This window comes from Nannobrachium achirus, assembly GCF_963921795.1.
Source record: "Nannobrachium achirus genome assembly, chromosome: 2".
In the NCBI taxonomy this organism is placed as follows: Eukaryota; Metazoa; Chordata; class Actinopteri; order Myctophiformes; family Myctophidae; genus Nannobrachium; species Nannobrachium achirus.
This window is the reverse complement of record NC_137811.1, coordinates 29,977,772-29,991,947: the sequence shown is the minus strand read 5'-3', so window position 1 is coordinate 29,991,947 and position 14,176 is coordinate 29,977,772. Positions and strand designations below refer to the sequence as shown.

The following is a 14,176-nucleotide window of genomic DNA, read 5'->3' as shown; positions in this document are numbered from 1 at the left end:
CCTTCTTTACGCTTCTTACAAAAGAATAATTACATATTGTTTACTTTTATTTCTTTATTTGAACCCTTTAAGACCTGAAAAATACCTACAAAAGTCGGTTCTCTGAAAAACGTATGTTTCTATATCAGTGGTGCTCAAACGTTTTAATGTCAAGGACCCCAGGAATTATATACGTATTTGACCGTGCATGGACCCCATCTCAAAATATTTTGTTCCAGTGACCCTGAGGAAGAAATATTTGAGTTACAAATGTTTGCTTTAAAACATATATATTCAAATATTTGCAAATTAGATTTTCATGATTTTTCCAAAAATAGCAGATATACAAGATATATATTATAGCTATGTTTTAATAGTTAAAGCATAAACTAATGGTTAAAGTGGTTAAAATCTAGGGTGGCATGGATCCATTCCTGGCCAAAATACTTAATTTACAGAATTGTTGTGGAATATATCTTTCGGGTCTTGTGGTGAACAGTTTGGGAACAACTGCTTTAGCCTTCCAGTCTTTCCTGCCCTCTTGGCCTTTTGCATCCTTCTCTAAGAGAGGAAAGCACCTGAGCACTGCATGGCTTTGTACTTCAGAGAGGATGGGGTTTCACACAGGCGCACGGCACAGCCGTCTGACTTACCAGAAATAATACTGTACCGACAACCGCTTGTTGTGAGTCTCGAGGCTCGGTTTGGCCTCGTGCACTCCGTAATATCCTGTGTCTTCGCATGCACGCACGCACGCACGCACGCACACGCACACGCACACGCACACACACACGCACACGCACGCACGCACGCACGCACGCACACACACTACCTGTGTACTATGTGCACACACACGCTCAAGGACATTTAACTATCATGGCAGATGTTGCTGAACCCAAAAGGGGAGAGTTTCGAGCAGCGGGCACGGCACGGCACGCCGCCACAATCATTTGACTACCAGATCGTGTGGTGGTGATTATTGAGCACAAAGGCCTTTAACATCCTCAGCTCTGGGAATATTTGTTTCTTTTTCACAGACAGCACTGATGGCTTTGTCTGATGACGTGCTTCTCAAAGATGGCAAGTGAGAGGGGAAGAGAGCCAATATTGATGACGAATCCTGTCATTTGGCAGTTTTGCATTTCGTCACTCTCCTGCAGAAATCTCCATATTTAAGCTTTTTATGTTAGTTTGTTTTTTGTCGTAAATGAATGCCCTACTTTATTATACAAGTGTGTCACACAAAAGTAGTAGTAGTAATAGCCAAACTACAAGCTCAAAACATATCGCTTGTGAGCTTGTAACTATTCTCCCTACTTTTGCAAATTGTTGAAAGTGAAAAGGGGTTTTATGATTATTACCAGTAAGACTCCCTAAATCGGGAGATAAGCGACTGTCAGGTTGCATACACAAACTTTAGAAGGCAATGGTAGCCAATCAGGAGGGAATATGGGAAATGGGACAGATCCATGTTGCTGACATGTCTTTAGAGATACTGTGTACCACTTTGCATGATTTTAGGGCAAAATCTGTAGGAGCAGTGTCCAAAAATGTTTCCACCTGACATTGACGATATGAGACCTAGTATTTCACTGTCACTGTAGCACAACACACAGCACATGATCAGACACGCATATCCTGAGCACCGTGGTGGTAGAAACAGCTGTTTGATACTCCCACACTGACCACCAACATGCTGTCACCCCTGCTTAGCCTGCATGCTGCACTATAACCATGCCCTCCTTTTGCACATTGTTTCCACTACTGCAGTGGTAGAAGCGGCTTCACTACTGCAGCGCTGCTGTGGTGCTAATAGTAGGGTCTCAACCTGAGGTTCTGTGACCATCCTCTGGGAAGGATGGTTTGATGATTGATTTGACCTCTATGGACCCTTTATAAAAGATTTAGACCCCATGTCCCTCGCAGAAATGCCAGCAAAATGTTTGACAGCTAGGGTAATTTTCAGTCTCATTCACTTACTATACACTACACTATAAAGGCAAAAATGACTCCCAAAATATCTGCTTTAAGTGGGATGTGGGGGGTCAAAATAGGGGTGTTTAATTACTCTGAAATCCATTGGAAGCATTTGTTTTGCATGAAAACATTCCTTGGGCCCCAAAAGCCCAAGGAATGGACCCCAAAAGACTGTGAAAATTGATGACTCATCACTAAACCATAGATTTGTTGGCCGTTCTTAGTCCAAGGAATGTTTTTCATGCAAAACAAATGCTTCCAATGGATTCAGAATAATTAAACACCCCTATTTTTACTCCTCACATCCCACTTAAAGCAGATTTTTTGGGAGTCATTTTTGCCTTTATAGTGTAGTGTATTGTAAGTGAATGAGACTGAAAATTACCCTAGCTGTCAAACATTTTGCTGGCATTTCTGCGAGGGACCTGGGAGCTAAATCTTTTATAAAGTGTCCATAGAGGTCAAATCAATCATCAAACCATCCTTCCCAGACGATGGTCACAGAACCTCAGGTTGAGACCCTACTATAACTGTTGTCAAGGAACCAAGCGTGATCTCACAGCATGACGTCACATCCATCTATATAAGGCTAGCGATAGAAAGACAAATAGAGACCAGCAATAGCTTGGCTTAAAGGAGTAGTTCACCCCCAAACTGACTTTTTTCCTATCGATTACGCACCCCATGGAGTCTTGAGTTCAATAAAATGTTTTAGTTTTTGTCGCACTCCTAAGACAATAATTTGAGGAGAAGCTTAGTAGGCCCATTGATTCGGGATGGAGACCCGAATGCATTCGGGTCTCCATCCGGATTAACCCTAACCCATTTATTATAATCAAATTATTGGCTTAGGAATGCGACAAAAACTAAATAATATCATTGAACTCAAGACTCCATGGGGTGCGTAATCGATAGGAAAAAAGACATTTTGGGGGTGAACTACTCCTTTAAAGGGGTGGTGACATCCAAAAATAAATTTTGAGTTTTTTATGCTTTTTTTAATGTTCCCTGGCCTCAATTACACCAAAAAAAACACAACTTTTGACATGCAGTGGTTTTCCTGCTATCTGTGTGTTTGTGCCGGTTTCTGCATAATGAGTCTCAAACGCGCAGTTCATTGGATACTGGACTCATACGTCGTCAGTCCTCCTCTCTCCCAGTCTCCCTGTCTGTATTTCTCCCATAGAGTTATTTCTCCACAGCCCAAGTTTTGAGGAAGTGACCTCTTACATTATATCGTCCTTTAATTGTAAATATGGGCATATAAAATACATTTATCCATTCAAATATCTTATTTACATCAATATCCTTCATATCAAGTAGTCTGTTTATGCTTTAGTGAAATAATTAAAATCGCTATGTATTTGCGCACAGCGGAACCTCTCTCCTTCTTACCGACACTCTGTGTCGGCTGTGTCCGACTAACAGTGCACTGCTCCCCGGGGTAGAGCTAAGTGGAACCTCCCTCCTTTTACCGACACTCTGTCGTTGCTGTGACAGTGCACAGCGCACCCACACACACACACAGACAGACAGTAATGCGAGCAGACAGTAAAACGCTATAACACAAGCAATAGGTGTTTCTCTAAACTGAGGCATTTAGCCAAAATATGTTGCTATAACTACAAAGGACCATGACGTTTTTCTGCATTGCGGAGCGGAGCTGAACGTTACCGCGGCGCCGACGGTCTAAATTGAACTCCGCGAAGGTACATAGTAACCGCAGGGCTCCGGTAATGTATCGTTCCCGGGGTAAGAAAAAACACCCACGCCTCGGCTCGTAATGACACAATTCCCCGCTGATCATGCAGACGCGTATGCCTCAGGCCAGGGCTTAGCTCAGCCTCTTTAGCTGCCATGGTTGTGTGTGTGTCTGTGTCACAGCCACTGTCTTGTGCGAAAGCAACAAAAAATGTGAGCACGCATCTCTGTGTGTTGGAGCCGGGGCGGCCGCAGATCTGTATGTGCGTGCGCGTGCGTGTGTGCGTGCGTGTGTGTGTGTGGCCACTTTGGGTACCATAGTTTGAGAATCGCTGTCCTATAAGGGCTGAAGTGATTGATTTGTATTAATAATCAAAATCTACAAAGTTACTAGTAACTAAAGCCTCCAAATGATTGTAGTGGAGAGATAAAGTGCATTTGCCTCTGAGATGTAGTGGAGTAGAAGTATAAGAATTGAAAATTGGAAAGGGTTAGGGTTAGGGTTAGGGCTAATACTCAAAATTGTACTCAAGTACATGTACTTACTGCACTATAGGCCTACTAATATTTATTTTGTTAGAATGAGTGGGAGAGAGAGGCTCCCCTGGTGGTGAGTTTAGAGTATTTCAGGTGACAGACCGTTTTTCATGACACCTAAACAGAGAGAGACACCATGGCTCCATGGAGTGGATTTTCAAGTTTAAACATTTTAAAACATGTTTTTAGGACCAGGGCAAAGACTTTTATGATTGGTAAAAACAGAATGTCATTTAACCTTTAAGGTAAGACATCTCCTCCCCCCTCATACAGTCCTACCTTCCCTCCCTTATACTAACGCTGTGAGGGCTGGGAGTGTGAGGGAGACGATGCAACAGGCCTGCCAGGGTTATACTGTGGGCTCTCTCTGGTGCAAGCTTTTAGCTAACCCTTCTTCCAGGGGTTTATTTGCAGAGTAGCACATTGTACAGAGCTGTGTCTCAGAGGGGTATGTGAGGTCTCATCTGTTTGGAGGAAGTACAATAGTGGAAACATGTTGCACAAAATCATAACTTTCAATGCACTCAATGTGATGTCAGTCCAACTTGTCGTATGCTGTGCATTAGAAAACATTGATTGTTTTTTTTTGTTTGTTTTTTTTTTCTTCAAAAAAGTTCAAAAATTGCAGAGCTACAAGCTCACAACATGTCGCATCGTGGCACTTTTTGAGCTGGTAGATTATCTCTTTTTGCTATTTGTTGTGTGAGAAGTATATCAGCGCTTAAGTGGTTAACACTTAAAAACAACACAATGTGTGTGTGTGTGTGTGTGTGTGTGTGTGTGCGTGCGACGGGGGGTTGTATAGAGCTTGAAGCTGAGACTGCAAGGGCTTATCTACTGTATTGTATGTATGCTCGGACCACGGTCGACTAGTCAGTCACACATTGCAGCTGGCTGCTGTGCAGAATACAAAACATGTGTGATTTTGTCCAACTACATTGTTCTCTGAGATAGATTCATTAACCATTTGCAATGATAAGAAGTTCTCTTCAATGTTATTTTCAGTAATATTAATCAATTGTAATGATATTGTTTATGTTTATATTTAGTTGATAATCAATTAATGGTTATACTGTGGTGATTTATGCATAATTTTCAGCAAGACTTTTCTTTACACCTATAGGTTTGTGAGTCTACCTTGTGCGTGCTTGCGGCGTGTGGTGTGTGTGTATGTGTGTGTGCGCGGCGTCTCCTGCGGGCATATGTGTGTTTTTGTGAGCTTCAGTATCCTCGTTCCGAGAAGTCACATGACCACACCACTCCCCCCCCCCTTCCCCCGGTCTGGGCTGTTTCTCAACATACTGTATGTACCTGAGGTTCAGAGGGTAGTAGAGAGGGACTTTCCCTGCTTCTCTCTCTCTCTCACGCACGCACGCACGCACGCACGCACGCACGCGCGCGCGCACACACACACACACACACACACACACACACACACACACACACACACACACACACACACACACACACACACACACACACACACACACACACACAGTCTATCTCTCTGTCTCTCATGGACAGGAAGAGAATGACAGGACAAGAACAGAATAAGGGTAGAACATCTAGAAATGATGTTCTCCGCCAGGCCGAAAGGGATGCCAGCGCCTAGCGCCATCAGGAGGGGGATTTGTGCAAAACACATTTTTGGACAGTACTCCTACAGATTTGGTAAAAAAGAAATCACGCTAATCGGTACACAGTTACGCTAATAGTCTTTAAACAAAACGGGTCGTCCGATTTTTCATATTCCTTCCTGATTGGCTAAGATTGGCTTCCAGAGTGTCCATGAGTGCTATGTTTTGAACAAAATGCCTCAAATCATGAACACAAAGTGCGATTTCTGTGAAATTGTGCATGCACATTTCCACTAGGCCCAGGAAGAAATGCCACTTGAATATTTTCAAATCAGCCTCATGGTGGCGCTGTAATAGGCCAATTCGTGTTTTTACCTATAACTCCGCCAATCAGTGTAAAACCTTTTTGCCCTGTATTTTTTACATCTGCCTTTTATAGCGCCACCAGGAGGCAGACTTATGTAAATATTTATTTTATATTGCTCCTTCAAATTTTATCAAAAAATGTCATATTCCATCCTGATTGGCTAACATTGGCTTCCAAAGTTTGCAGGATAGGTCCATTTTGAACAAAATGTCTTAAATCATGAACGCAGGGTGCGAGGTTTTGCATGCATATATTATTCCCACTAGGTCGAGGACCATATGCCAGCCTTTTCACATTGGCCTGTTATAGCGCCACCAGGTCGACTGTTGCAAAACTAATTTTTGGAATAAAATGTCTCAAATCATGAATGCAGTGTCAGATTGCCGTGAAAGGCCGAAGAAGACATGGCACCCTTTTCACATTGGACTATTATAGTGCCACCAGGAGGCCACAATAACCTAGCCTAGCACAGCTATACAATCCACCCATGTTAAAACAAGGAGGGGATATATACTGCAGTTAGTTAGCTGCATTAGTATATAGTCTGGCTAAGCCAGGCTAACAATAACCTACCTGACCTGGCGGAGACCTGTGCTCGGAAGAGCAGTGCTTCTAGTTGGTTTTTGTGCTTGCTTGCATGCCTGTGTGTGTGTGTTTGTGTGTGCTACCGTGCACGTGAGTGTGTGCGTGCTTGCATAGAAATGATGTACGTGTCTGCTTTGTGTACGTATGTTTTGCATATGTTTGTGTGTGTGTGTGTGTGTGTGTGTGCGTGCGTGCGTGCGTGCGTTTGTGTGTGCGTGTGTGTGTGTGTGTGTGTGTGTGTGTGTGTGTGTGTGTGTGTGTGCTCGGTAGGCTTGCATGAAGTTTCAGAGATCATCCTGCTCCCACCCATGGAGCTGGATCCTACCTCATTGCACGCTCTCTCTTTCTCTCTATCCCTCTTCCTCTCTGTGTAATCTTATGAAAGCATTTCTGACCTTCCGTGATGAGTGATGAGCTGCCGTAATTTCCAGGGTATCGTGTTCGATCTCTTTGTCTTGGTTCACTGATAAGGCGATGCTATGCCAGGTACACTGCGTGCCACCACACACATCTTTGTCTCTATCTCTTTGTTTCTTCATCTGTGTTTACGGTTTAATTCACAGTGTGCATTGTACTCTGATAGTGTAAAAGAGTACTGAAATCGACATGCCTATTAACCAATTAAACCTATTAAGACATGCCTAGAACAGGGACACTTGGGTTCATGTGGTTACACACAGAGGACATTACTGTGAGCTATCCTTCGTGTTTGCTTAGTATCTATGCTTGGAATGAGTTAAAGCCCAGGGCCTTTTGTCATCCCACTCTTCTCTTCTCTTCTCTTCTCTTCTCTTCTCTTCTCTTCTCTTCTCTTCTCTTCTCTTCCTTCTCCAACCCCTCCTCCTCCTCCTCCTCTGGGTGTTGATCCGCTCATTTTGCAGGAATGTGCAGAGTGCCGTGAGGGCAGACGTGCTGGGGAGAACGGAGGGATTTTCCCTCTCTTATCCTGTCTTTCCCCTGGACTCCCTGCCGCCACTTCCGTCTCTCCCTCGATCCTCCCCTTCTCGTATCCCCCCTCCCTCCCAAGCCTTCTTATCTGCGCTGTGTTTTTGTTTTTAGTCACTTTGAAAGGGTTTACAGGAAACCGGTTGCTAAATTCTGTGAACTTTTGGGGTGTTATTGGTAAGGACATTAAAAGGCCTGAGTTGCAATCCCCTGCTGTAATTAGGGTATGATTGTAGTTGATGGTTACTTACCTTAACTGTTTTTTAAGTGCAGTGCTGGCTCCTAAAGTAATGTTGTATGACTTTATTTTAGTACAGCAATGATGACGGGTGATTCCAGTCTATGATGAATCCTGCATCATGGTCATGTGACTGAAATAAGACGATAACTAGTTTATTATCCATTCGGATGAACTTGGATTTCTTTGTTTCCGACAACAATTAAAAATAAGTTCAAGTCCGACAAAGTGTCATATAATGACATTGACGTAGAACTGCAATGTCACCGAATGTATAAAAGAGATAACATATAAAAATAGGTGTAATATAAAGGTGGGTCATAAAAACTAACCTAGTACAATCGGTGTGCTGTTATTGCAACACAAAGTTCATGCTGTGTGTGTGTGTGTGTGTGTGTGTGTGTGTGTGTGTGTGTGTGTGTGTGTGTGTGTGTGTGTGTGTGTGTGTGTGTGTGTGTGTGTGTGTGTGTGTGTCATTTGTGAGTCATAGAATTCAGGGAAACACTGAATGCCACTGGCATTGATACACCAAAGGAATTCCAGCAACCTTATCTAGCACTATTACTCCACTTTGTTCTGTTCTTTACTGGAACAGCCACAGCTGCACCAGCCGAGAGCCTCCAGCAATGTCACAAAAAGTGAAACTTGGAACATCAGCATTCTGTTTGTTGCTTAAGATTAATAACTTGTAGTACGTCCACTCGTCCAGGTTGAAATATGTCCTTCTATGACTAAGCAGGATTTCCACACCAAACATATTGTCCTTGGATGGCATAATCTAAACAATAGGTCTTCAGGGCCATGGCCCAATGCCAGAGTTAACACAGTTATCAATGGCACAACACACACAGTACAGTGGAAGATACAAGATTGTGCAAGGTTTCTCATTCCTTCTCCCCCTCTCCCTCGCTCGAGAGTTAAACCGGGAAAACACCTCTACTGGTACGGAAATGTGTTTTGAACCGTCAGTCTATTCTGGACCATCTGTCCTTTAAAACAGGTTTATCTTCATTTTGACATCCTTCCTCATATGACTTGTGAATAATCAGTACTCAATTGCCACACATTTTAGCTCATACTTGCTGCTAAGTGGTGTATCTTACTTTTTTTTTTAAATAGGCCTACACACGTTATGTATTTTTGTTATGGTTATCTTGTCCATTTGTTGAATAATTTGAATAATTTCACTCACTCCTTTAGCTACACCTGTAAACTTGTGCTGTGACAACAAACTCTAAGTTGAAGTTGGAGGAACACAGTGGATGCTGTTGTTGACTGCTATTCTGTGATAGAACAGTGGTTCTCAACCTTTTCAGGCCGCGACCCCCAAGGTTGAGAACCACTGTGATAGATGGTGCACTGTTTCTTATTTGTGAGAGGCTGGGACGGTTTGGACCCGCATAAAGGGCGTGCGTGGGTGGGTATGAGCGTGCATGCGTTCACATGCATGTACATGACTGCACGTGTGGTGTATTAGGCTTCTGGCTCATTGTAGCATGTGTCAGTGTACCTAGGGATCGGTTGATCAATAGCACTGATCTGACGTGGCTTCCTTGTATACTTGTATAGGCGTTGGCTCATATTCCTGTCATTTCATTGCATCTCTGACCTTCAACCATGTAGAAGAAGTCACAGATGACAGGATTGTTTGTTTTCCAGGAATAATATTACCTCTTACTGCTCCCACACAATCACCAAGATCTAGATCTAGATCTAGTCTCTAGATTAGTGTTTCCCAATCTTTTCTGGATCAGGGCCCACTTGAAAATCCCAAAGGCGTTCGCGACCCTCTCATCTGACCACTTGACCGTGTTCAGATGGGTGGGCTTGTTTATTTTTATTATCCATCTATCTATTGTGTTCTGCCTTGTAACGTCAATGTAACTAGATCATCTGTGTCACTGTGAAAACTTTTTTCACCTTTTTTTGTTGTAAAATGAAAACACATTTTCTAGGTTTTTATATTTTTATATGAATGTTATTTTATCATTAAAATCTTGGTGTCTCACGCCCCACCAATGGCCCCCAGGTTGGGAATCGCTGCATGCTCTAGATCTATCAACACTGTTTGTGCATGTTAGTGCAAAGAGTACTGTAAGCTGTGTCTTTTATAGAACCTCAGTTGACACCAGTATCTTAGTGACTTCATGTGTTATCATGTGTTATCTGTTGTTAGGGTGCCACCTATGGTAAAAGCTACACAATGCAATCCTTAAGTTAAATCTACTCTGAGAGTGTACAATGTACTCTGAGTGTACAAATGGAACCAAATTGACCTTTACAGAAGTTAATTAACACAGAATTCCTTACTGTGCAAAAGGTTAGATGGAAAACTGTGTTTATATAATTATTCAGTGACTGACAATTCAATTCAACTACTACAATTCATTCTACATTTCTCTTGCTCTGTACCAACCCCTTTTCTCTACCCCACTGTTTCGCCATAATTTATATCTTGTATATCCTTCTTTTTCAACTCTCTTTCAATATCAACCCCTTACGCCCCTTACCTATCTCTCTCTCCATCAGACTCCTCTCCATTTGGCAGTGATAACCCAGCAGCCAGGCATGGTGGAGGCCCTGCTGAGAGCCGGTGCCGACCCAGGGGCCCTGGACCGGAATGGCCAGACGGCACCTCACCTGTGCTGCGAGTACAGCCAGCAGGACTGCCTCTCTGCCATCCTCTCTCACTCCCGCGCTGCTTCCTCCACCTGTCTGGAGACCAGAAACTATGAAGGTACGTAGGTCCTAGTCCACTGGTCTGAAAGTGTGCCCAGGTAATTGATTGACTGTTGGGAACCAAATGGACCCATTTAGGGGTCTGTAACTCTTGGCGGCGTACGAATGGAACAAAATGGACCCTTACTGGTCCATTTATATGTTTGGTTAAGGGTCACATAGAAAGAACTTGCATCAAATGAGGGTCTGTGGCTTAATGCATGCTTGAAATTTGAGAATCACTGATGTAGGTCTGCACCCACCCCATCGATTTCGGCCCAACAGAAAGCTTCTGCTGCCGCCAAGCTCCCGACGGCAGAGATGCTAACCGTCGATATCGCTGTTGGAACCCGTCAGTTGTTTTAACTAAATTCCACATTCTCAGTCTCAACTCTCAATTCCTAAACCAATTGATCAACCCCAATGCAAAGCTAGCTAGGGCAGTGTTTTGTTTTGGTGAGAGACTTTACAGGAAAACAAGCCCAAAGTCGCTTATGATAAGCAGACCTGGCACACTGGCAGGCCAGCATTGCCGACTACCGAGGTGTCATCTGAATGCAATGTTCCGTTGCCCGACTTTTAAATGCCAATTTTGCCAACTAATGCCAGCAGACTACAACAGACCAGCAGTTTGAAGCAGTTGGAAGTAGTCTGTTTGGTAGAGAGACACCTCGGAGCACATTCATTTACCTGTGTAATTTAGGTGCTTTTCCTTGAGAGAGAGGTTGTGCATACACAGTAAATCCTTAGTGTTAATTCAACCACACACACTTTGGGACACCAGGTTGAAAGTGGTTAAATGTAACCTCAGTGATACTTATTTTTTTGTCTTTTTTTTTTTTTAAATGGGTACCAGTCACTGAGCAGGTATTGTGTGCATTCATCAACAATGACACAGATGCTTTTGCGGTTTTCATGGGTTTAATGCGCAGGCGTGCACATGGCAGTGCATTTTCACGTTTTTGGTGACCTAATCCTACAGCTCAGGCTGCGTTGTGCTTCCCTGCCCGCAGGTTTGAGCCCTCTGCATCTGGCGGTGAGAGGGGGCCACAAGGACCTGGCCAGAATGCTGCTGGATTCCAGAGCTGACATCAATGCTATGGTCTGTCTGTCCACATCCTGCATTTACAGTGGTTAGGGTTCCACAGGGTCACATATTTACTGGACTTGTTGTCCATTCTGACTTTTTGTGTATGCTGACAATGCTTTTTTCACATCTCTAATCAGGACATCAAAAGTGGCCAGAGTCCTCTCATGCACGCGGTAGAGAGCGGTAATATCAACATGGTCCACTTCCTCATTGAGGTAAGGACCGTGTGTGTGTGTGTGTGTGTGTGTGTGTGCGTGCGTGCGTGCGTGCGTGCGTGCGTGCGTGCGTGCGTGCGTGCGTGCGTGCGCGTGTGTGTTAGTTTTTGTGACTCACCATAATATTTAATAAATGGCCTGAGCCATTCTTTTTCTTGACATTTTGGAACATTTCTTAAAAAAAGAAAAAAAAGAAGAAGAAATAAAATAGCTAAATGACATTCCCAAATACGGATACCAGTGGTTAATGCTGTTTTCGTCTCATTCATTGAATACAGTGTTTTTCATTTCTTTTGGTTGTATTTGTGGTGAGCTCCACCCCGTTCCTCATAGTTTCTCTTTCTCTTCTATCACACAGATAAGAGTTTCAGAGAAATGTGACTAGATGATTCACAATTTGCTTTATTGCCAGACCTCAGCGGTTTTATCATAAAATAAAACCATTAAAGGCTGATGTGTTTTCTTTGCATTTTTCTTTTTTGTTCAGGGCTCTGCCATGACTCCTTTCCTTTCCCTTTCCTTTCAACTGTTGTCCTCCACTTTACTTCATCTCATACTGTGATGAGAGATGCTGCTTCACCCATTCTTTGTCTCAGCTTTTGGTCGTGAGGTTAAACTTTGTAAATTAACGTTTTGTTCTCATTACATAAGAGAGAGTAGGTTATATTTACTTTATTATCGTACAGCGTCAGGGACTTGCTTGCGCTGATTTACAAGTTGTCAAGTGGGTGTTTACCACCGCATTGTTACATCTGCGATACACACAAATGAAGGCTGTACACGCTGCATATCGCATGTGAGATTGCACTTGAGATCGATCAAAAGTGTTTAGATCTTGAAGATGTGTTGAAGATTCTTCCATTTGTTTGGTGCATAACAACTTGGCTGGTTGTGTGACTCTGCACTGCCTAAAATGTCCCAATTTTGCACTAGATCACTGCTTTTCACCACTGTTTAAAATATATACATTTTGTCATAAATATAAACATTTTGGCATCTTTGAGGCCCTTGGCATGTTACTTTATTTTCTACAATGTTCAATGAGCTTGCTGGATGCTGTCTCATTAGTCCACTCATCAGGTCATGCTCTTCTACCCCAGCAGAATGGATGTGATGTCAACAGCCAGTCATACAGTGGGAACACGGCCCTCCATGCTGCCTGTGGACGGGGTCAGGTGGACACGGTGAGACTGCTGCTGAAGAGCGGAGCAGATAGCAGCCTCAAGAACTACCACAATGACACGCCTGTCATGGTGGCCAAGAACAAGATGGTGAGGAATAGAAAGTAACTGAAGATGGAGAGAGGCAGGGGATGTTAGGGGGTGGAGGGAGATGGGGGAAACAGTCCCAGGTCAAGTAGAGTTCACTTGTCATCTATATAGCATTTCTTATAAGTTTCTTAGATTGCCAGATGGGTGGAAGTTAATTATCAGGTCAAACAATTAGTGTCTGGCAAGATATTAAAAAAAACACTCATGTAGTCATGAATACAAATACAAATAATTATTTGCAAATCCTAATTTTACCAATAAGGCTTGGTTTGGACAGTAGCAATAGATAGACTTTACTGTCCTCAATGGACTGTTACTCTAGTAGTAAATGTATATGAGGCCATCTAGTGGTCAAATATAGATTGTTACACAGTCAAAATGAGATACACCTGTGATCCACACAAACCATTGCTCTGCGCCAACTCTTATGCTCTGCACCCTTTCATGAAGCACACTTCAGAACTGACTTATGCAATATTCTTAAAATGTACGATCATGTTATTACACCACGTTTACAGCCATGTTAAAGAATGAGGCCCATTGTGTTCACAAATCAATTTATTTTTTAAATTTATTTTTTAACTCAAACAAAACTGCTCCCAATACAATAACTGACCCACTTAGGTCATGAATGTGATCCATTCTGATGATCTGTATATCTGTTCCAGATAACAGATGTGCTTAGAGGGAAGGGCCCCAAGCAGACAAGAAGTCAAGACCAGCATTGCTTGTCAAGTTCATCACATGGGAGCAATTTGACAGCAAGTGGTAAGCAAAAGAAACACGCATATGCAAACATATGTGCCACACACACACACACACACACACACACACACACACACACACGCACACACACATACACACACACACACACACACACACACACACACACACACACACACACACACACACACACACACACACACACACACACACACTTAACATATTTATTTGCGTTCACATTTAACAAGAAATT

The 14,176-nt window shown here is 43.0% G+C and overlaps 1 protein-coding gene across 1 annotated transcript in view; it reads left to right on the top strand.

Moving 5' to 3' along the window:
• Positions 1-14,176, top strand: part of bcl3 (BCL3 transcription coactivator) — a gene marked incomplete at its 5' end in the record, with an annotated part of 31,729 nt that overhangs the window by 15,350 nt on the left and 2,203 nt on the right. The window contains 5 exons of the mRNA XM_080741113.1: positions 10,436-10,643; positions 11,638-11,726; positions 11,852-11,929; positions 13,033-13,200; positions 13,869-13,968. Coding sequence (XP_080597239.1) covers positions 10,436-10,643; positions 11,638-11,726; positions 11,852-11,929; positions 13,033-13,200; positions 13,869-13,968 — 643 coding nt within the window. The remainder of the gene's footprint in view (positions 1-10,435; positions 10,644-11,637; positions 11,727-11,851; positions 11,930-13,032; positions 13,201-13,868; positions 13,969-14,176) is intronic.